This window comes from Lipophrys pholis (assembly GCF_963383615.2).
Source record: "Lipophrys pholis genome assembly, chromosome: 6".
In the NCBI taxonomy this organism is placed as follows: Eukaryota; Metazoa; Chordata; class Actinopteri; order Blenniiformes; family Blenniidae; genus Lipophrys; species Lipophrys pholis.
The window spans coordinates 6,596,949-6,618,045 of record NC_137629.1 but is presented as its reverse complement, the minus strand read 5'-3'; the positions used below and the strand labels follow the sequence as shown (position 1 = coordinate 6,618,045).

General features: G+C 43.2%; 2 protein-coding genes across 7 annotated transcripts in view; one reads left to right on the top strand and one right to left on the bottom strand.

The window, feature by feature from the left end:
- The window catches only part of elf1 (E74-like ETS transcription factor 1), a 40,593-nt gene extending 28,909 nt beyond the window's left edge, over nucleotides 1-11,684 (top strand). For 2 of the 5 annotated variants that reach the window (XM_080466101.1, XM_080466100.1), the window contains exons 2-10: nucleotides 163-442; nucleotides 909-965; nucleotides 4,202-4,376; nucleotides 4,799-4,903; nucleotides 5,223-5,384; nucleotides 5,525-5,608; nucleotides 6,284-6,476; nucleotides 6,681-7,034; nucleotides 8,505-11,684. In XM_080466101.1, the coding sequence (XP_080322227.1) occupies nucleotides 371-442; nucleotides 909-965; nucleotides 4,202-4,376; nucleotides 4,799-4,903; nucleotides 5,223-5,384; nucleotides 5,525-5,608; nucleotides 6,284-6,476; nucleotides 6,681-7,034; nucleotides 8,505-9,324 (2,022 nt within the window). In that variant the 5' untranslated portion in view covers nucleotides 163-370 and the 3' untranslated portion in view covers nucleotides 9,325-11,684. The remainder of the gene's footprint in view (nucleotides 1-162; nucleotides 443-908; nucleotides 966-4,201; nucleotides 4,377-4,798; nucleotides 4,904-5,222; nucleotides 5,385-5,524; nucleotides 5,609-6,283; nucleotides 6,477-6,680; nucleotides 7,035-8,504) is intronic. The other 3 variants (XM_080466102.1, XM_080466104.1, XM_080466103.1) reach the window with 3 other exon arrangements.
- A 6,260-nt stretch (nucleotides 11,685-17,944) lies between these two features.
- The window catches only part of tnmd (tenomodulin), an 81,239-nt gene continuing 78,086 nt past the window's right edge, over nucleotides 17,945-21,097 (bottom strand). For both annotated transcript variants that reach the window (XM_080466098.1, XM_080466099.1), the window contains one exon: nucleotides 17,945-18,794. In XM_080466098.1, coding sequence (XP_080322224.1) covers nucleotides 18,585-18,794 — 210 coding nt within the window. In that variant the 3' untranslated portion in view covers nucleotides 17,945-18,584. The remainder of the gene's footprint in view (nucleotides 18,795-21,097) is intronic.

Sequence of the window (21,097 nt, the reverse complement as noted above, 5' to 3'; positions counted from 1 at the left end):
CTCGACATTGTATGTCTAACTAGGTTTTACACAACCTAGTTAGACCTCATAAACCTTCCAATAGCACTATTGCTTTTACCTGCCTCTTGATTCCCAGTGAAATTAAAATGATCTAATAAATCGGCTGACCTGCGCCCCTGTCTGTCTCCATCTCTCTGGCAGGTGTAGATGCTCCAGGCACAGCAGGGCCCGGCCTCTGTGTCAGAGAGGGACGGGGCTGCTCCCACCTGGGCCACAGCTCTCCTCTAAAGCTCGGATCAGAAAACGGTACGACCAGGAGGCCATTTTGTGACTGACTGCGAAGAAGACGCCTGACTCGCCGTAGCTGGAGATATTTCAGGCTGCCCTCTGCCCTCTGAGCTCCCCCACCATGACGACTGCAGTACAGTCGAGTGAACTGGTGTTTGAATTTGCCAGCAACGGGATGGATGAAATCAATCAGGTAATTATCATACTGAGCAATTCACACGTGTGCTTGTTGCTTTTGTGCATCACCTGGCTTGTAGTGTGCATATTTATTATTTGATGAAAAGAACCAGCGTGTTTTCCCCCAAACCATCTTTTTACACTTCAAGCAATCTTGTTGAGAGTACTACTTTTCAGAACCATCTCTGCTTGCATAAACACTGTGGTCACTTGGGGAGGATTTAGCCTGTGATTTTTAACTGTGGCAACACGTTGGTCAGGGAGAAAGGTCCACAGGAGGATGGAGGAGACAGAATGTTTGGGAAGAGAAGTGTGGGCTGCTGGGAAGACAGGAATAGAAAGATTGAAAAATCTACAGCGAGGTTAGATTGCATGGGCGGGAAAGGGTGGAGCTTGGGCATGAATGTGTTTGTGGCACAAAGGTGACTGTGTGCACATATGATGTGAATCTGTGCCTATGTGTCTTTTCATTACACGGTCAGGTGTGCAGTTATCTCATCCCCCCACCCACGTCTGAATCCTGTGGAGCAAACTTGATTGTAAGTGTGGATGTACCCATGAGTGTGTTTATGTGTACTAGTATCTGTATGTGTGTATCTAAAGTGAGAAGTTGTCACTGGATCCCTGAATAGCACCGGTTCAGGCCTAACCTGATGGACCAGTTATGAAGCTGTTTGGAAGGGATGGGATAATTTCACTGAAAGGTCTTGCATTGTTCCAGAGCTACAGTTTTGTTCCTTGCTGCACCCACTCTGCCTGTTATGCAAGCAGTTTGCCCCTATTTACCAAGACATGGAAATAACCCTAACACACTATCTGCACTGCAGTGGCAATTTGATTTTAAAGATCCACGGTGAAACTTGGACCTGGGTCATTCTTTGAATCGATTCTGTAATGAGTAACATTGCTATGTGGGTTTTAAAGTCAATAAGTAGTCCATACATCAAATAAAAAATATCCTTAGCTTTGTGTCTTTCAATCAGACACATTTTATGTAGTCGTAAAGAAAAAAAAAGTTATTTTTTATACCCAAACTGTCAAGGTTTAAAATGTACAGACGCAGAGATGAGTATTGTATTTGCATCATGATACATTGATTGCGTTAGTTTCTCTAACATCAGGATGAGGATCGTAAAGTGCACAGACAGTTGGACTCTATTGTGGCCGGACAGGTAAAGCAGAACAGTGCGGGGTGTGGGGGAACAGCCTGCACAGATGCTGTTGCTTTCAAAGGCAGAATGAAGAACTTATAAATGCAAATAGGCCTGATATTTATCGCTCGTTTCCCTGCGAGAAACACTCTTCAAGTCAACAAAGAGGAAGAAGTAGTTAAAACACGGACGTTCCATAATTTCTTACATGTTGGATACCTGTTCTACCCTGTTATAATTTTATACTCTTTAACAACTATTTGTCTTTTGCATAGTCATCACAACATGCTTGTCAAATTATCACTTGACTTGCATGATAATACAAGATGGGCGTGCAGTGTTCCCTGAGAAAACCGAACCCATTTACTATCAAAACAATGGCGGAGACGGCAGACTCGTGTGTCTCGTGCTCTGTCAGTATACTGTGTGGGATTGAGGCTTTCTGCTTGTGACAGGAGCAGGTGGGAAGTGCTGCTCTTTCAGGAGCTCAGCAGCCCAATAGTCAAAATGCCTTTGTTTACTGACACGCACATACACACTTGACTGTCTCTCAAGGGCAGTAAATATCAGGTCCAGCTAAAGAAACGTGGTCGCCTCACTGTCTGCCTATCTGATAATATGTCTACCAAAGAGTCTGATTAATGGGAAACATTCAGCGTATGTCAGCGAGACACTGATAGCGTCTGTAGTCAAAGCAAAACTCAGGGTTCTGTTGTCCTCATGAGGCCGACGTGTTTGCTGCCGAGATGACAAAAAGTATGTGTTTTTGATCTTCAGAGTAATTATTGACTCCATGTCGAGCCGTCCAGATTTCTAAGCACCTACGCAACGCAAATTGTGTAATAATGCATGGAGCTTCTGGTGAAACAAATTGTGTGTAATTGCGGCTGGTGCGGCTCACAAACACAATCCACCACTGTGTCCAAATAATGATCCAGTCTGTTAGTTTCTTGGTTAAAGTGTAGCAAAAAATGGGTTTGCAGCCATGCACTCAAATGTCCCCTCTTCCAACAACCCCCGAGCTCAAGGCTGGGCACCTGGTATTCCCCAGAGGTCCAAACCAACAATGGACACTTGTGTAAAGAGACAGATAAGCCTTTATTCTTGTTCCTGATGGCACACCTTTCTGTCTGTGGTGTTCCCATTTAATCAGGTCATCAGTGGAAGAAGGAGGTTTCCCTGGATTGATTAAAAAGGACAAATAACACATGCTCACTCCGATGTGACAGGGAATTTTCTTTTTCTTTCTGGGATTTTGAATGTGAGAGTGCCGCTATTCTTCTGGTCAGTTGAGCAAGCAGCTGTGTGTTTAAATGCTCCTTGTCTGGTCATGCAGATGTTCAGCTTGGTCTTGGACACATAATTGTGTTAGCAATTTAAAATGAGAACAGATTTTCAACTGGAGTTTAATGCAGCTTCATGTTGTGCAGATGAGTCTGTGCAAAAGCTCCGTTTCATAGACTAGTAGTTTGCACACACAGTTTCAGTCGCCATTCCTCAAAAAGCCAGTCATTTGTAGTAGAACGTTTGATAATCATAAGATGGTCTCTTTTTGATGTGGACTTTGCTGCCATCTGCTGGCGGCCAGTTTGACTTTCTCCTTGGTGAAAATTCAAATACCTGACGTGAACTTTAACATAGTAGGAAAAAATAATGGTGTAGAAAATACTATTTGTTGTCTCTTTCAGTCAGAGGTGTTTTCGTCACATGTTGTTTGCTTTCCATGCTGCCAGTTGTAGAGGACCATGTGACTGGCTAATTCAGAGGACTGAATCAGTCCCCATGTCCCTCCATGTGACATGAACCAGGCCCCTGGTGATGACTCTTGACACGGCCGGTGTTTGAGGAGCTCTCAAATATGTTGGGCCTCTCGGTTGTTGTGCAGCGGTTCCTTCTGTGCTCTGGTTATTCCCTCCTTCCCCTCACTCCTTCACTCATCCGACTGTGCCATGCCTGAAATGAAACAGCCAGGTTAGAATTCCCAAAGCACGCTCAGGACATGATGAAGGGGAGGCTTGCCTGCAATTCATAACTGATCTATTAACATTCATTTGGCTTTATATAATTTTCTGAGCATAAGATTAACTTCTCAGAAGAAGTAGGCCCGATCAAACAGCTGGTTCCTCTCTTCTTCATTGGGTCCCTATGGAGTGCTTCAACACTGCAGAAATGAGCTCCTCTCTATGTGCTATGTGCCTCCACATTAGCCAAAATTGAATATGAATTCATTATATTTCACAGGGCAATACAAATTACAGGCCAAATTGCGTTACAGCATTAATCTGGTATCATATGGTGAATTTATTCTGCATTTATGATGTGTAAAGGAGCATTGGATGGTGATGCCTATCATTGTGTCTTATAGTACAACCTTAACGTGTGTGTGTGTGTGTGTGTGTGTGTGTGTGTGTGTGTGTGTGTGTGTGTGTGTGTGTGTGTGTGTGTGTGTGTGTGTGTGTGTGTGTGTGTGTGTGTGTGTGTGTGTGTGTGTGTGTGTGTGTGTGTGTGTGTGTGTGTGTGTGTGTGTGTGTGTGTGTGTGTGTGTGTGTGTGTGTGTGTGTGTGTGTGTGTGTGTGTGTGTGTGTGTGTGTGTGCGTGTGCGTGTGTGTCCTCTCTCTGTTCAGCTGGATGACCCGTCAGTGTTCCCAGCAGTGATTGTGGAGCAGGTGCCTGCAGCCGACCTGTTGCAGGTCTACTCAGGCCTCGAGTCTGATGAGGTGACCAATGGCATCATGGTAGACACCACCCTCCACGTGGTGGAGGAACCATCCATCATGGTGGGCGGCGTGGATCTCTCAGGTACAAACTTTACTTTAGTGTTCGTACTCCATGTAGGTAGTAATGCAAGAACCACACAGAGACAAAAATAACCCAAAAACTAGTTATTTGTTTGATTCCAGTTCAAATTCAATAGAGATGGATAGTAATTATCACTCTTGAATGCATACAATTCATCAATTTATTAATGTAGCCTAAAGAATATTTAGTTCATTCAGTAATAGATTAATGAAGTTTTGCTATTTTTCTTAAAAAGAAATTACTCAAAACGAAAAAAATATTGATAATTGAAATGCCTTGTTTGTGAGAACTTACAGTACTTTGACACAAGTGTAATTGATTACATTGCCTTCCCCAAAGTCAGTCAGTGCCAACAGACAATCAGCTGTCTGAATGAGTGTCTGTAAATAAAGATATTGATGAGGCTGTGATGTGATGGACAGAAACAGCGGTCTCAGGCAATGAGGACAGCATGGAGACAAACGAGGCCGCAGCAGCACTCCTAAACATGGAGTCTCCAAACAACATTTTGGATGAAAAGCGAATGAGTAAGTGTGTCGGTTTTTACATTCTGCCTGTAGCATGTCCTTTTTTCTCTGTGTTTTGGTTTTTCATTTGTGCTTAATGTTTATTTTGGAAAAAACATTTGTGTTGCTGTCGTAATTTGCTCAGTGATTCTCATTTGTACTATGTTGGTTCATTTTTATTGCAGTCTCGTAAATATCCTTTTTACTGGATCACGTTGCTTCCTCTTCTTTTGTTCAGATCATGAGTTTTCTCTTCAAAATTTCATCCACTGCCTCTTGTGTCTGGCTCATGTTTCCTGTAGCCTCATGTGACATTTCTGTATCTCTGGTTTATGTATAGTTCACACCTACGGCACTCTGCTAGAGTCAGACCTGACGTACGCCCCACTGAGGCCTGACCAGATGGACAATGTTGCCCTTGATGTGTCGCTAGATGAGGACACTTCATCTATGGATGAGATTCCCCAAAAGTGTCACTTAAAACCTCAGAAAAAGACCAAAGGTAGCACTCTTTTTCTCTTTCTGCTTGCTTGCTAGACGAGGCGAACAATCATGCTTTAGAAATTCAGTGTAGTAGGTAATTAGATGATTTCATTGTGGCCTTACATCTCATAACACACTACCCCTCAATTTGAATCATAGTACGAAAGCCGCGGGCGGTGCGCTCCTGCTCTCCTATCACCACCCCTAACCTGCCACTCAGGAAGAAGAGCAAAGAGGGCAAAGGTAAGCCTCACTAACTAGTCCTCTCTGCTGTAATGAGCCAATAAAAATCAAGGTCTCTCCTCCTCCTGTGTACGCTCTGTTTCCTCATGTGGAGTGTGCGAACAGCAGTCTTCAGCCCCAGCAGTCCAGGAAGGTTAAATCTGGACGAGTTAATGGATGAGGAGATCTCGGAGTGCTGTGTTTCACAGGGAAACAGAAGTGATTGCAGGCTGGAGGGCACATTGATGCTCCACCGATAGCAGCAGACTTGTGCTGCCTAATGTGGAGCCTCATTGTACGATCCAGTGTGACACCGAGAGGAGGGGGCTGGGGACTGCAGGTCCAGCTGCACACATATACATCACCCTGTCACGGTGTCTGGAATCGTAGCGACTACTGGGAGCGTTGCTGTTTTTAACCACTTCTGGCCAGAACATCTCACAAATTAGAGTAATCTACTCCGAGGCTTGGTATAATTAATTTTCTTTCAAGGCGCTCATGCACACGCACAACCGACACGACAATGGATGCAAGAAAAAGAGCAGTTTCTCCCGTAAACCCTGTGGCTTCTATATATAAACTGAATTGCTAAATGAATTATAGATGTCTACAGCACAGCTCGAAGGCCTCACCATGAATGTCTGATTTGCTTGAAATTTGAAAACACGACTTAAATTATTTCCTCACAATTTGCAGGCAACACCATCTACCTGTGGGAATTCCTCCTGGCTTTACTGCAGGATAAAAACACTTGTCCCAAATACATCAAGTGGACACAGCGGGAGAAAGGCATCTTTAAACTGGTTGACTCCAAGGCGGTTTCAAAGCTGTGGGGCAAACACAAAAACAAACCTGACATGAACTATGAGACGATGGGAAGAGCTCTCAGGTGAGAGTAACACACTGTTGAGCTTAGTGTCATTGTCGGGCACAGTAGCTTCAATTTAACTGTGATCCCTGAAAACATGACCTCGTAGATATGTTCATAATACCTTACTGGAGAGTTACTTTAAAATTTTATGAGGCTGGTAAAATTTGAATTGTGATCATGTCTGTAATGTGTTGAACTGCTTCTTATCTCTTCTTCTTCCAGGTATTACTATCAGAGAGGCATCCTGGCCAAAGTGGAGGGGCAGCGACTCGTCTATCAGTTTAAAGAGATGCCGGCTGATCTGGTGGTGATTGAGGATGAAGATGCCGGCTCGGATGTCAGTGCTGGCTATGGAAACCAAAGATCTTCTCATGGGCGGTCAGTGGTCCGCGGAGGAAACAAAGGGCACGGAAGACCTCATGGCCAGCACCAACTCTCAGCGACACACATGAAGAAAGAGCCCGTCGATGAGTATCTGTACCACGAAGCCAATGGTGGACAAGCGGAGCAGCTCCTGCATTCTATGTTGGAAGGGCATCATGGGTCCAGTCTCCACGATACAGCACAAATTATGAGGTTGGAGACTAACACACACTCTTTTGTTTTCTTCGCAGCTTGATAAACACCATCAGCTAAATTAGGAATGGCTTTATTTTTTTCTCAATATGCAGCTGCTAGAAAATATAATTTTCTGTTTCACAATTTTACAGACTCCCGCTAGACAGAGGAATTGATTGGGGTGGATTTAGCTTTTTCCAGATATATCCATCCACACATAAAATGGCAGCTGAGTAACACAAAATTGCTGCACAGAAAGGTCAAGGCGATGGTGGATATGATTCAGAAACTGTCACTAATATGTATCTTATCCAACAGACAAGTTTACGTTTCACTTACATGTCCCAGTTACCATATATGATATGAGCAGTCATTTTCTTGGGCTTAGTGTGAAGATGGACTAGCTTTGAATGTATTACCACAGTAAGGAGCTGATTAGCTGGTTACTTGGTGGCTACTAGACTCTAGATATATCCACTGTGATTTTACACTTAGATTTCTGTGTTGACTAGAGATACCAGGGAATGTGTTCACAAGTGAGGTGTAGTCGGGCAGGTTAGTTTGCCTGAAGGCAGTTTACTTCTGGGCCATCTTATACCTACAGAAATGGAAAAATGACAGTATTGATGCTCCTAAAAATATCAGACCACCACACACTTACACCTACCGTCAACTGTAGAGTCACCGGTTCAACTCAAATTCTTGTTTTTGGACTGTGGGAGGAAACCAAAGAAAAAGCCATACACATACACATGGAGAGCTTGAGCCAGACTTGGAACTGGGAACATTCTTGTTATGAGTGCTAATCACTACACCACCACAACCTATAATTGATCCGCGCTAAAACAATTGGAAAGAAATCAGAACTGTGAAATGCCACCATCTGCATTGACCCTAGAAATCCAGCGCCCGAAAAAGTAGGCTTCATTTTAAACTATTATTATGTTTGGATACAAAAGTATTTTCAGGTATGAGTATCAATCAGGTGGCTTCTTCAGAGTTTAATATGAAGCAGTTTATTCTACCTTGATGCAGTGAGGGAACAAAGCAACTGAAAAAGCAATAGCTTTGCAGTGAATGCTGCCTTTGTAAAGTTAATAATGTTAATTATTTTCTGTGGACATCAGAAAAGCCTTTCACCACCTTTTGATTTTTTATGGAGTGCGGTTTTTGTTGTTCTACTGGTTCACTTTTCATTTTATTGTGCTATTGTGTAGCCCACAATCTGTATTATCATTCATCTGACATTTTCTGCATTGTGAAGCATTGTCTGCAGTTAAGAATCAAGGGGAATAATAATTTCTACCTTCCAGCTATCAGCTCTGTTTGTTCTATTAATAAGAGCATTAGTGCTGTGGTTTGGCATCATAGCAGTGTGTGGGGTAACTTTCAACGCAGGACAGTGAGAAAACAGTGAATATTCAGTCTGAGCAACTCTGTCAGGGAATAAACCTAAGTGCATCTATTTACTTTCTTTTTTCTTTTCAGAACCATCAGCACTCCTGCATCTGTTCCTATGGTCCTGACATCTCCCAGCTCTCTGCAGTCTGTTCCCCTCACCACTGTTCTCGCCAACGGGGACTCCAACCACTCCTCCCCCCCTCGGGTTATCCTCCACACAATCCCCTCCACAACAGCAGGTGGCAAAGATGTGCTCGCCATCCAGACGGCCTCTCTAGCAGGTGGGGCCAGCAGCCTGCAGGATAGCCTCCCACAGCAGCTCCTTGTCACCAGTCTGGCTTCCTGTCCCATTTCTCCCACCTCCTCTGTTTCCTCCTCCTGTACATCCCCCCCAGGAGTCATTAGTTCCACCGCTTCCAACCTCAATGGTCTCCCCCGTCTCGTCACCATCAACACCACCTGTGGGCAGACCATGGTGGCGCAGCAGCCCGGCACTGTAATTGCCACCGTGCTGAAATCTAGCGACCTTTCTGGGCTGCAGGTCAAAGAAGAGATGCTGGACGCCAGCTACTTCCAGTCGATGGTGAACGGTGATCCATCACTGGCAGCTCATACATTTGAGAAAGAAGAGATGGAGGCAGGGGAGGCGGAGCTCCAGTACAGGACTGTGATCATTGGTACCAGTCAAAACCAAGGCCAGCATGCTGCGAGTGAACCTATAATTAATGGACATTCCTCTCAGAGCAGCAGCCCGAGCGAGGGTCTGACCCCTGTGGAGGAGCTGGAGGTGCGCGGGGAGATGTCGCTGCAGTCGGAGCAGGGAATCAAAGGCCTGCAGGAGCTACCGCTGTCTGTCCAACTGCCTGCAAACTTTATCCAGATAAAGACAGAGCCTGCGGAGGCTTAGTGCAGCCAGACTCTTCCATACAAGCTGAACCAAAAAAACAACTGCATTTCTTTTGTCAACACACCTGATGTTTTGTTTTGACCACAGGGATCTGATCAATGACCAGAAGTGAGGGATCAGGCACCGTGTTGCTCGAAATGGTTGATCAGTTCAGCCTCAGGATTTATTGTTTACTCACAGATTTTGTGACCATGTGCCTAATTTTAAAAATCAAGGGAGTGTTTAGTTTAGTTTAGTTTCTTTTAAGAAGTCACTTTTTCATATTTGGGATGATCTTCTTTAGACATGAACCCCAAACACACACACACACACACACACACACACACACACACACACACACACACACACACACACACACACACACACACACACACACACACACACACACACACACACACACACACACACACACACACACACACACACACACACACACACACACACACACACCACGAATGCCTTCCACTTTAGGAGAGCAGCCATCGGATGAACCAGGGATCCCTGTCTGCCAAATGTGCCAGTTAGTCATTTTTTTAAATCTTCCATCTCATTGGACTGATCTGTTGAAAGAGGAGAACATAACAAACCAAACCAAGGGACCGAAGTCCAAACGGTGCAGTGATGAACACTGGGAGGATGCGCACGGTGTGAATGCTGATATTTTCTTTCAACAACGTGCAAGTTGCTGTTCCCACGGACGCGGTATGGATGTCACGTCGCGGTGTCCAATCTGCTGAAAGCAACACATCTCTGAGTTTGATCGAGGAGTGCCTTACAGGAAGTTCAAACAGTTCAAGACTCTTTTTTGGAGACATCTGCTTAAAAGATGAAAAACGGACAAAATGGCTTTTCAGACTTTCAAGAACTTATTACTCATTTATTTTCATATAAACAAAGTCGGTATGCATTCGCTTTCCATTTCCCCTGGCTTTAAAACATTGTGTTACCATGGAAATGGGCATTTTCTGTCCACCAAGGACAGTGCAACATCAAACCTGTTTGTATAGAGCTGTGGACTGGAGGCAAAGCAACATGGAGAGGCACAAATGGAGAGTAAAGAATACACAGGATAAAACGGATTTTATCAGTCTCTGCATAAGAGGCTCCAAGGTTTAAAGCCTGTTTATATAAATGGAAAATATAAGAACGTGTCTATCTATATATATATAAACATAAATACATATAATATACAATTAAGAATGAATTTATGGCCACAGCAAATTTATTTATTTTGTGAATTCCTAAATTCTGTAAAGAAAAAAATGGCACATATGTTTTTTATTTACATGTGTAAATCTGAGGGAAATTCAAAGAATATGAACGTTAATACCAGAAAGCTTATTTGGTAGTTTTTTGTAAGACCAATGTTTTTTTCTTTTTTTAAATTTGTATAGCATTCCATATGATCAGGTTTGGTATTGTCTTGAGTTTTGGACTCAAGTGCTCCGCACAGCGTCATTAGTCCACTGTTATATGCTCCTATTGTGGATATCCTCGGTTGTGTGTCTGATTTCAACATGTACTGAATGTGCTTTTTTTTTTTTTGCTTCTTCCTCTCAGCGGACATACCTTTTCCTTTTTCAGGAGCCAAGTAGTTGAGGCTTTCAGAAATAATATTTTTGTTCTGCATAAAGTATCAAATGTATCAATCAGTATGTTTGAAATCAAGTTGCTTCAGTTTGGTAAAACAAGCAGTAGTGCTGTCTCTAAATCCCTGCTCCCTCTCTTTCTTCTCTCTTGCCTCACCTTCCCTCCTCCTCCTCCCGCTCCTGGGTCAGTTGAGTCTGTGCCTTCTTTATTTGCTGTTTCACTTTGTTAAGAACCTCTCAGGCCAGCCATCCGATTGGCCCCTTGCTCCTGCTGGGGGATGAAGCCATATTGATCCTGAGTGGTATCACGGCTAAATTGGTTGTATTTTCCAGCCGGACTGTAGCAGCAGAGTGAGGACATTCAGACATACTGACCTCCATCTGCACTGGCACCTAAGGACAGGAGTTAAACGCTACTTTACAACCCCACATCAGCCACAAGGCTCCAGGTCTGCAAAGACACTCTGAATGTAAACTTCTCTTTCAAGTACAGGCTTGTGCACTTTTCTGACAATCATTAATTACACTGGGTTACATTTGCATTGGATTCTGTCATTTTTAGGGAGGGGTTGCTGCTTAATTTTGCCCTGTATATATTCTGGTATTTACTCTGCTTTATTTCTTGTTGTCTGTGAAATGTTGAGGTATGTCCACTGCTTGTATTTTCTTGCTTCTCTATTCTTGGGTTATCAGTGGCCTTCGTTATGCTGAATATAGAATAGATTTCTAAGAAAAAGTCAATATGCTAATTAAAAAACAGAATCTTCTTTGCTGAGCATCCTCTTTATTTTATTTGTTGTTTTGCGCAGACAGAGGGGTTTGGGAATCGTGTGAGGCGGCGGATAAAATGTCACATAAGACATCTCTGAAAAATGAAACTGAAAACCAAATTAAAGTGGGAAACAAATAGCTGGCGAGGGGTTACCAAGTCCATTAATTTCTACTGTCGAGATAATGAAACTATTTCTGCCTTGAAAACTCAAAGTTGTCTTGTTGGGCTGTTGTGGCTTTGGGGGACTTTTGATCACATGACATTTAAAAAGAGAGAGCGAGAGAGAAATATCCTGTAGGAAGCTGGATTGGAGCCATTAGCAGGCCGGAGACTGATTGGACTGTACTTAAGAGCACCATTCCTCCAGTTGCTGTGGGTGGATGAATACATTAGCATGTGACATGCCCAGAGCTGAAAACAGCCCAGTCTGTCACCACAGCTTGCATAGTGAGGTGTGTGTGTGTGTGTGTGTGTGTGTGTGTGTGTGTGTGTGTGTGTGTGTGTGTGTGTGTGGGGTTGGGGGGGTTGGGGGGGGGGGGGGGGGGGGGGGTTGGTGTTGAGAAAGCTGTCTGGCAGCAGGGCTTGCCTACTGTGCCTTGCACTGTCTACACCCACATGCACAGCTGTGTAGCACACAATCCAATCTTGCCATGGGGATGAACACACACACACACACACACACACACACACACACACACACACACACACACACACACACAGAAAACAAGGCCAGAAGTTCAGCCACCGTCACACCTTCACTCCAGCCAACATCTTTCCAGCTTTGTGCAGATGAGAAAATTGAAATGAGAGTGAAATCATTTCACAGGCTTCACAACTCTGCAAGGAACAACCCTCCATTACGTCCAAACAGACACTTTGCTTTTCTGTTCCGCAGCCTATCGATCTCCTGCCATATGGTAAGCGGAGGTGCTTATGGATTACTAAAATAATGAAAGGGTACTCGCAGCCATCGTGTCTGTGCTATTCCTTTGGTTAGTGAGTCAGAGACCCTGAAGATGGAGCAAGAGCCGGGTCCTAGGAGGGGAGGACTATTTCTGTGTCGCCTCTAGCCACTGACACAGCGCAAGTGTTTACTGCTGTGCCATGCTGCCTCTCACAGTGGGAGCAGTTGAAGGATGACGGCTGACATTATTGTGCCTCCAGCTTGTAGCAGGAACAGTACAGGGAGAGCTTATTTAACCATCAGGTCACCAGACTGACTGCAACATTACAGACAAAAGGAGTTGATGACTGCAGTCTCATGGCCACCGCAGCGCCATGCAGTCCGTTAACTCGACAACCTGCTGCTGAGGTTGGATTTAAATAGACCACTCTAAAATGTAGAGTTTTCTCAAAGAAGCTGTGAGTGAATCTATTTAACGACAGCAGGTGCAGCACGGTTCCAAATTTTAAAGAAGAAGAAAAAAATTCTACACATGGTGAAACTGCACCACTTCTTTTGATAGTAGAGCAGTGCAGCGCCCTGTACACAAGATGGCACTAGTAATACACGTGTGCTCAGCTGAACCTCAGCCTCAGTCTGCAATGGAGAGAACTGTTCCTTCAGGTCACTAATCTAAATACAGACACTCCTCGTACATTAGTTTTCACTCTCCTTCACCCCAGAATAGCAACTCACGGATCTAAAAGAACGAACGATTATTTGAAATGAAAATAAGCATCTTGGAGTGAAGTTTTTCCTGCATTTTTGATACGTAACCAAAAGAATTATTTCACGTGTGAGCCTCAGTGGAAGTGACCATTCCTCAGGCCACTGAGGCCAGGTAGAGGGGAAAAAAAACATCCTTTGAAATGTGATAATCTGGTAAACACTTTACGTGTCTGTTTATCCTGGAGAGGAGTCGATCTTGTTTCCTCTCTTCACCAAAATGGTGATAAACAAGTGCTGGAGGAGGGAGAGAAAGGTGGGCTTCTATATAAAATGCACACACACAAAAAACTGAAAAATAGTGCAAGACTTCACTTGAAATTCTCTAATTATGGTCTATGAAGCAGAAACTCACTGTTGAACTCTCATGTTTGCTTCATATGTCGCTTTACAGACATTACAGACATTGTCGGAATGCAAATTAACTTTCTACTTAGAGTTTAAAAACTTTCGAAGCAACTAGAAAGACCTATCGAGAGCACTGAGGCAAACAGTTTCACCCAATGTGACATTCCAATCATTCTGTATGTCCAGCATCATTGATAATATTTTGGAAATACATCCTGGCTAGTTTGGTCGGGTAAAATCCTTGATATCTGTCGTCGTATGGAACTCAACATTGCAGGAAGTAGCTGTGATTTGAGTTAACTATGGACAGAGATGGGCAGCATGGTGTTGCAGTGGTTACAGCGAGATTAGGTTGTGGGTTCAAATACCAGCCATTCCTTTCTGTGTGGATTCTGCATGTTCTCCCCGTGTGTGTGTGTTTTTTCCTCCGGGTACTCCAGTTTCCTCCACAGTCCAAAAACATTCATGGGAGGTGAAATGGCGACCCTAAATTGTCCAGAGGTGTGAATGTGAGTGTGTGTGGTTTCTATCTCTGTGCGTTTGCTCTGTGATGGACTGGCGACCTGTTCAGGTTGTACTCTGCTGTCGCACATAGGTAGTTGGGATTAGCTTTAGCTCCCCGTTACCCTCAGCAAGATAAAGTGGTATAGAGGATGGATGGACGAATGCAGGGTCACGAGCCCATCACAGGTCAAACAAATAAACAATCATAGAGTTTAGTATTCACAGCTACAGTTGATTTATGTTGACCAGTTAACATTATTTGCATGTGTTTGGACGATGGAAGGTGACATACAAACTTGACATGCAGACTCAAACAAGGGGTCCTCTTACTGTGAGGTGAGAGCGCTGGGCAACATTTTTATTCTCTTTGTATTGGTTTCTTTTTCTCTTGGCATCCGGTCCTAGAATACATTCATAAACCGTCCTGTTGGAGTGGTTAACACACTCACTTCACAACAAAGATATCCAGGGTTTGAGTTTGAGTTTGTGGGCTTTTCTGTTTACCTGCACTTCTCTGGTTCCCTCCCACAGTTCAAAAACATGGGTTTGTGGTTGATTTGTGCCTTAAAAGCTCTTTGTGTTACCGTCTCTTTGTGTTTGCCCTGAGATGGGTTCGGTTCCATCCCCACCTCGTTGGATAAAGGAGTATTGAAGATGGATGTTTGTCAGACGTCAAAATGCGGCTGCACTCATTTACAATCTTAAATAACTTTCATCAGCATCATCAACACAAGTCTTGCTGAGTCTCCTCCACGATGATTCCTAATTCAGAGACGTCTGCACTTCAAAGTTTGACTTTCATGGTTAATATTGGACTTTGTCCCAGCAGGTTCGAGGAGCTCTCAGGGCACCAGCTGTAATATCTGTATCAGCCTCTCCAGTCAGGGTGAACCATCCCATTCAGAGCGACTCTCAGGGCTTCCATGGCAATTTACTCTCACGACTACACAAAAGAGTCCTCAGAGTCCTCAGAGACCTCAGCAGATAGACAACTAACAACTAACAGCATCTTACAAAAAAAAACAAAACCTCTTTATACTGTTTCCCAACACTGTGAGTGCAGAAACTCGACAGCAGCAGCATGCTGAATGCATCCATTTTAATAAACGCTTGACTATTTGATGTGATAAACGGGAAATAGTGAGAAATGAAATATATAAACAATGATTTTTTGAACTTTTCAGAACTGCCTCGGGGGCTTTGCAGTACACTTGTCAGTTTATTTGAAGTATGTTTGCAATTATTGCATTTGTTAACTCATGCCAGTATTTTTTTGCTTGACATGTTGCTTTGGGCCATTGACATTATTGATTTAAAAATAACAATATGGGTGCAGTCTCAAGTCTTTATGTGTATATTCATAAAACATTTACATACAGTAATATGTTTTGTTCTCCTCTTCACCAAATCCATTTTACTGCCAATTATTATTGATGTAATTGACATTAATATTGCCCTGAAGCAGCATGAGTCAACATTCATATCTACTTAGCAGGCGAGATACTTTCATATTACTGTAAACAAAGCATTGTTGGGAGTGTGGCACACCGGAGAGTTATGAAATAGAAACAATACACATACATATATGCCCATTTTTTCGCCCAGTCAAGACAATTTGATGGCGAGTGTCTCTGCTGATGAGGAGGGGGACTAATGGAGAGAAAAAGGATCAGTCTGTTTTATGGATCACATGAATTGGATTCAAACCCGCACAGCTATCGGTTTCCACACGAACACCCTGGGGTATTAAGTGTCTTTCAAGGAAATCACACAGTTTATTATGCTAGGACAACTGAGATTATTCATACAATGAAATTTTAATTGGAAAAAACAGGGAAAGCGTTAGAAACATACAGAAGACTTCAAAGCAAACAATCACAACACAAGCGGGCAATTTGTGTCTCTCTCCGTTGAACTTCTGAATACCTCACATGGCTTTGAATATGTTCGGGCATTCATGCACCTTGTTATTGTGATGACAGAACATCAATTACAAATGCCTATCTGGCTGGCTTATCTGTCAGTTGCAGATGAGTCATTTCAGCCTGACACAGCGAGATGCAGCGTTGCAGATTAAAATCTCTACCCAGCAAAGAAGGAACTGTTTGAACAGAAGCATTATTTAAAGCGTTTTCGCAGATTGCGACAACATGAGAACAATGGCGGATAGCACATCAGTAAGTTCATCAGAAAGAGACAGCTGAAGCCTGTGCATCTTTAATTATACAACGTTACAACTACAAGATATAAGAACAGAGGAGGAATTGCTGAAAATGCATGGAGTCACTCAGGAGGAAGCCTTCGAGGCTTCTGCAGCTTCTGCTGCCTCTGCACGGACACATTAGAATGATTCTTTTTTCTCTGTCTCCTCATATGAAGATTTTCTCCTTGTATCTAATGTTTTTAATGTACAAATCCATGAAGTGTTGCATGATATTTTCTTGATGCATCACCATGACCATCTCTGCATTAGTATTTCTTGGGTTTGATAAGGTGGCACATGCTGGTCACTTAAGTAATTGCTGCTTATCCAAATCAATTATTTCACTCCCCCATGAGCGTCTCAGACCACTTCTGGTGCAGAAGATTCATTTGCAGCTCCACCCCCCAAATATCCTTTGGTATCTTTAGCATTTTTATGGATGTGCAGCCCGTTTCCCTTCCTGCTTGTTCTTTCACTCTCGTATATGCTCCTCGGGGGCCACTGTAGCGTTGGAGTATGTGAAGGACTTTTATCTGCAAGTTATGTAAGCAATAAAAAAAAAAAAAGCATAACAAAAAAGCAGAGATATATGCTCTCACCGAGCACTTCATTGGGAACACCTGTGCAATCTAATGCAATCCAATTCAACAGCTCAGCCATGAATTGTATTTTATGAAGCTTATTTATTTTCAGTTTCTGTAGACACTGTCAGAAAGGTGATCATTCTGCTTTGTGCTTATTTATTGGCTCCACAGTGGGAGGCAGTGTTGCACTGAGCCGCGATAGATGGCTAGATGTTTCTACTGTTTGCATTTTTTCATGTGGACAAAATATTACGTGCGCTACTCACTGTGGTCAACAAGCATGTATGATGGAGCCATTTGCTTTGGGTTGCACTGCTGTCCCTAATAAAGTGACCCATGAGTGTCTATTTGGGAACCAATAATACGTCCATCAAAAATAAATGGTAACCTAAGGATAATGGTTATTTTACAGATAACAAATTCATTCTGTTTTATCTTTGGATCCGTCATTGCAGCTGATAAATGGTAGTGGGTTTGGTAGGAAGCATCTGTGATGCAGTGTTTAGTCTCACCACTGACACTCCGTTCATAAATATCTACAATCGAATAATCACACGCAAATAATCATTCTTATTGATCAGCAATAGAAGAGTTAATTGGACCCAACTGATGCAATCAGCTGTTTAATGAACCACTTCATAATCAGTAGTGAATCATTACCAGCATGTGATACAACTTTAGGATAAATATCCACATGGATTCAGATTTGAGGGGAACTATAGCATTTCTAGTAATAATTTGTTGTCATTAACAATAATCAATCTGTTTGTTAGCATTTGAAGAACCATTAGCCAAAGATTAATGTGTGCATATATAATATGGTGATGATGTTTATATAGTTGTATCATGCAATTGTTAAATATCAATCATCATTCACCATTTATTTTGCTACATATTGTCAATTCAACTATTGACATGCGTCAATCTTCATGAGTCAATTTTCTAGAGGTGTGTGTGTGTGTGTGTGTGTGTGTGTGTGTGTGTGTGTGTGTGTGTGTGTGTGTGTGTGTGTGTGTGTGTGTGTGTGTGTGTGTGTGTGTGTGTGTGTGTGTTGATATTTACTGTATGTATGAAATGATTTTCTCTCGACTTTAGTGCCTTAAATGATCATCTGTAAGGCGCGTCGAGTTACATTTACTGTGTGAAAAATGATTCATTCAAATGATTGTGTGCACTGTACCTACTCATACATTATAATTTTGGTAGAACTACTCTTTCTGTGCCCACAGAAGAGAGGTAAATGCAAGAATAAGAAAGCAAAGTCAGGACAGAGGCATTTGTTTCTCAAGATTAGTTTGTGGTGACATCCAAACTAAATTGCATCCATCGAACAAAATCAAAAAAAAGCAAGGAGGTCAAATGAGAGAAAATTAGATGGGGATAAACAACCAATGCTTCTTAAGAAAGAATCAAAATGTTTCAAATGGCATTTAAACTGTTTAGCCTGACTCATACTCAGCGGGAGAACTAACTGATGATTCTTTGCGAAAGACTGTTTTGGTCTCAGAAGTGGTCTGGAATATATATCTATGGGAGAATTTGCGCCTTCACCAGCATCCACACTTAACCAGCCACCCCCCCCCGACGGCACTCAGATCCTCCCCAGCATGCGGGCAATCCACCAGTTGCAGGGCATGACAATCTGACAGATGACCCGGCCTCCTTGGTAGTAGTAGGGCCAGGGGTTGAAGCCACCCAGGGGCTCGTGGTAGCGGCGGCAGTAGCGGTAACCACGGCGACAGTGCTGGCAGCAGTAGCCGCGGTCATCCAGACGGCTATCCAGCTCGATTCCAACATCTCTCTGCAGAGGACAGAGCGGGGTTACAATCACACACATGACAAATGCCAGTCCTCCAGAGGCGAGGGCAAGAGGAGGAGGAGGAGGGGGAGGAGGAAGACATGAATTGATGAGTGTGCTTTTGGTTGTAGGTCAGCAGTATATATGTAAAAAACCAAACAAGAGTGAGCGAATCAGAACTGACCTGTGCGGAAATGCAAAACTGTGCCGAGCTTGATGACCATGACAAAGAGATCAAGATGGTGCTGAGAGTGAGCAAGCCTGATTTAAGCTCCAGGGGCATAAAACATGATATAATATCCTTGACCTTTTCTCCATCCACCAGTGGTAGGGGTGCTGGCGGCGTCACAGTGCCTCCTCCCTGAATCCGGCATCTCTCCTGGTGCTGTATTCAGTCAGAGGGACTGTAATGCCGGTAGTTACCAGAATAATTACACTATTTCTTTCATCTCTGACCTCTTAACTCCCTCGACCGAAGCACACACTCTGCACTAAAATGGCGGTCCCTCCTCCATCAGAGCATTCAAATTAGAGCCCCTCATGTCTTGGCGCCCTCCCCCTGACCTTGACTTTAAGTGCACGGCACATTCCTAAAGCAATTAGCACAGTAATGATCGCCTAACAAGGATTCTTTCATTTGCTCTCGCTGGCTGCCTCTGAATTTATAGAGGGGCCAAATGAAACCCAAACGAAAGGTAAATTGGGTAGAATTAATGGCCCTTGGATTTTTCCATTGTGCCGGTTGGTTCATGCCCTCATGGACTCGTGGGGGCTGAGTGCCATGCCTTTGATCAAGAGCAACTCCAAATGGGGTTCGCAGAAGTGCCACTTAACTGACGGTGTGAGTTGAGGCAGCAACTGCCCTCAGTATGCATTTGACCACATTTCAATCTCTTTTAGTAAATGAATCCTCTGAGACAACCCGGTGCTGTCTCGTTAAACTCCTCAGATCCAGGCGTCCACGGTCTGCGCTGACTTCACCTTCAAAGCAAACCGGCGCGACTCTGCGAGCGTCCACAATGACTCAGCTTCATGCAACAGTGCCGAACAAAACACATCTACTGATGGGTAGAGAGAACGTGTGGGAATTGTTTGAGAGGACATTATCCTCTGGAAACATGGTGGAGTCCCTCTCGTCACCTTTCACAGACATAAGCAGGATGAGGGGATTTTTATTACATCCACTCAATGTGTATAATGTGTTTTAAACACATTATAGTGGCATTAATAGCCGACTTGTTATGCTGGACTCAGTGTACTGCAGTCATCTGTAATTCAGTTCATCATTGCAATAAAAACTCAGGTTTGCATTTGTGTTAACGTTTGTTTTTACACACGTAGAAACCCTTTTGTCCTCAAACAAACTCAAATCAGAAAAGCCACTGATGCACTGTGGGGATGTGTGGGCAAGAGTTCATATCCACATAAAACATTTGTGTGCCTTTGATTTGTTTCACTCAAAACAAGAAAGCAAAACAGAATAAAACCAATATAATCATCTTTCCTGCTGTTCATGTACCGATTGTTTTGTCCTACTTAAATGGCATCTGTCCATAGGTGTCTGGATTTGCAATACAAACCAAAAACTTCATGTCGAGCGTCACCAAGCCTGCGTACAGCAGTCTAGAAGTAAAATGTGAGATACAACTTGTAACCAAAGGGCTGTGCCATTTATATACCTCTAATTTGCTAAAAGTGCAGACCAGTCTTTACTCTCATGCACTGGTAACTTATAACCGGTGACCACACGCTCCCTGATTCAAACGCCTTTCCATGCACGAGTGAGTTTTTACTTCCAGGAACTCTAGTTTCCAACTACATGTATTTTAGTGTAATTGATAACTCTGAAATTGCTTGTGAGTGTGAGTGGTTGTCTGTAGATCTGAGTTTGTCCTGTGGTGGACTGTTGACCCGTCCAGGGTTCAGACGTACAGTTTCGATCAGCTGGAGAGGCAAGTGGCTCCCGTATTGGACAGAACCTTACAGGCAATGGATGGATGAACAACTACAGGGAGTAAGTAATAAAGGCTGCACCAAAAATGATATTCAATGTGTGTAGTTAAAAAAAAAAAATAGTGGTATATAGAGGCCCAGGTCTTACTTTTCAAATGTTTTTAATTTCTACTTCTTCTTTTATTCTATTCTATAAGATAGCCATTATGGGAAGATAGCTGATTCTAATACACCTACAGTATTTGCTGAGCAAAGTGCAATATGCAGTGAAATTCACTTATTGTGCTTGATCTTTCAGGAATGTTAGAAATGTGGGTGGATGAAGCCCCCACACAGGGCTCCAGCCATGTTGC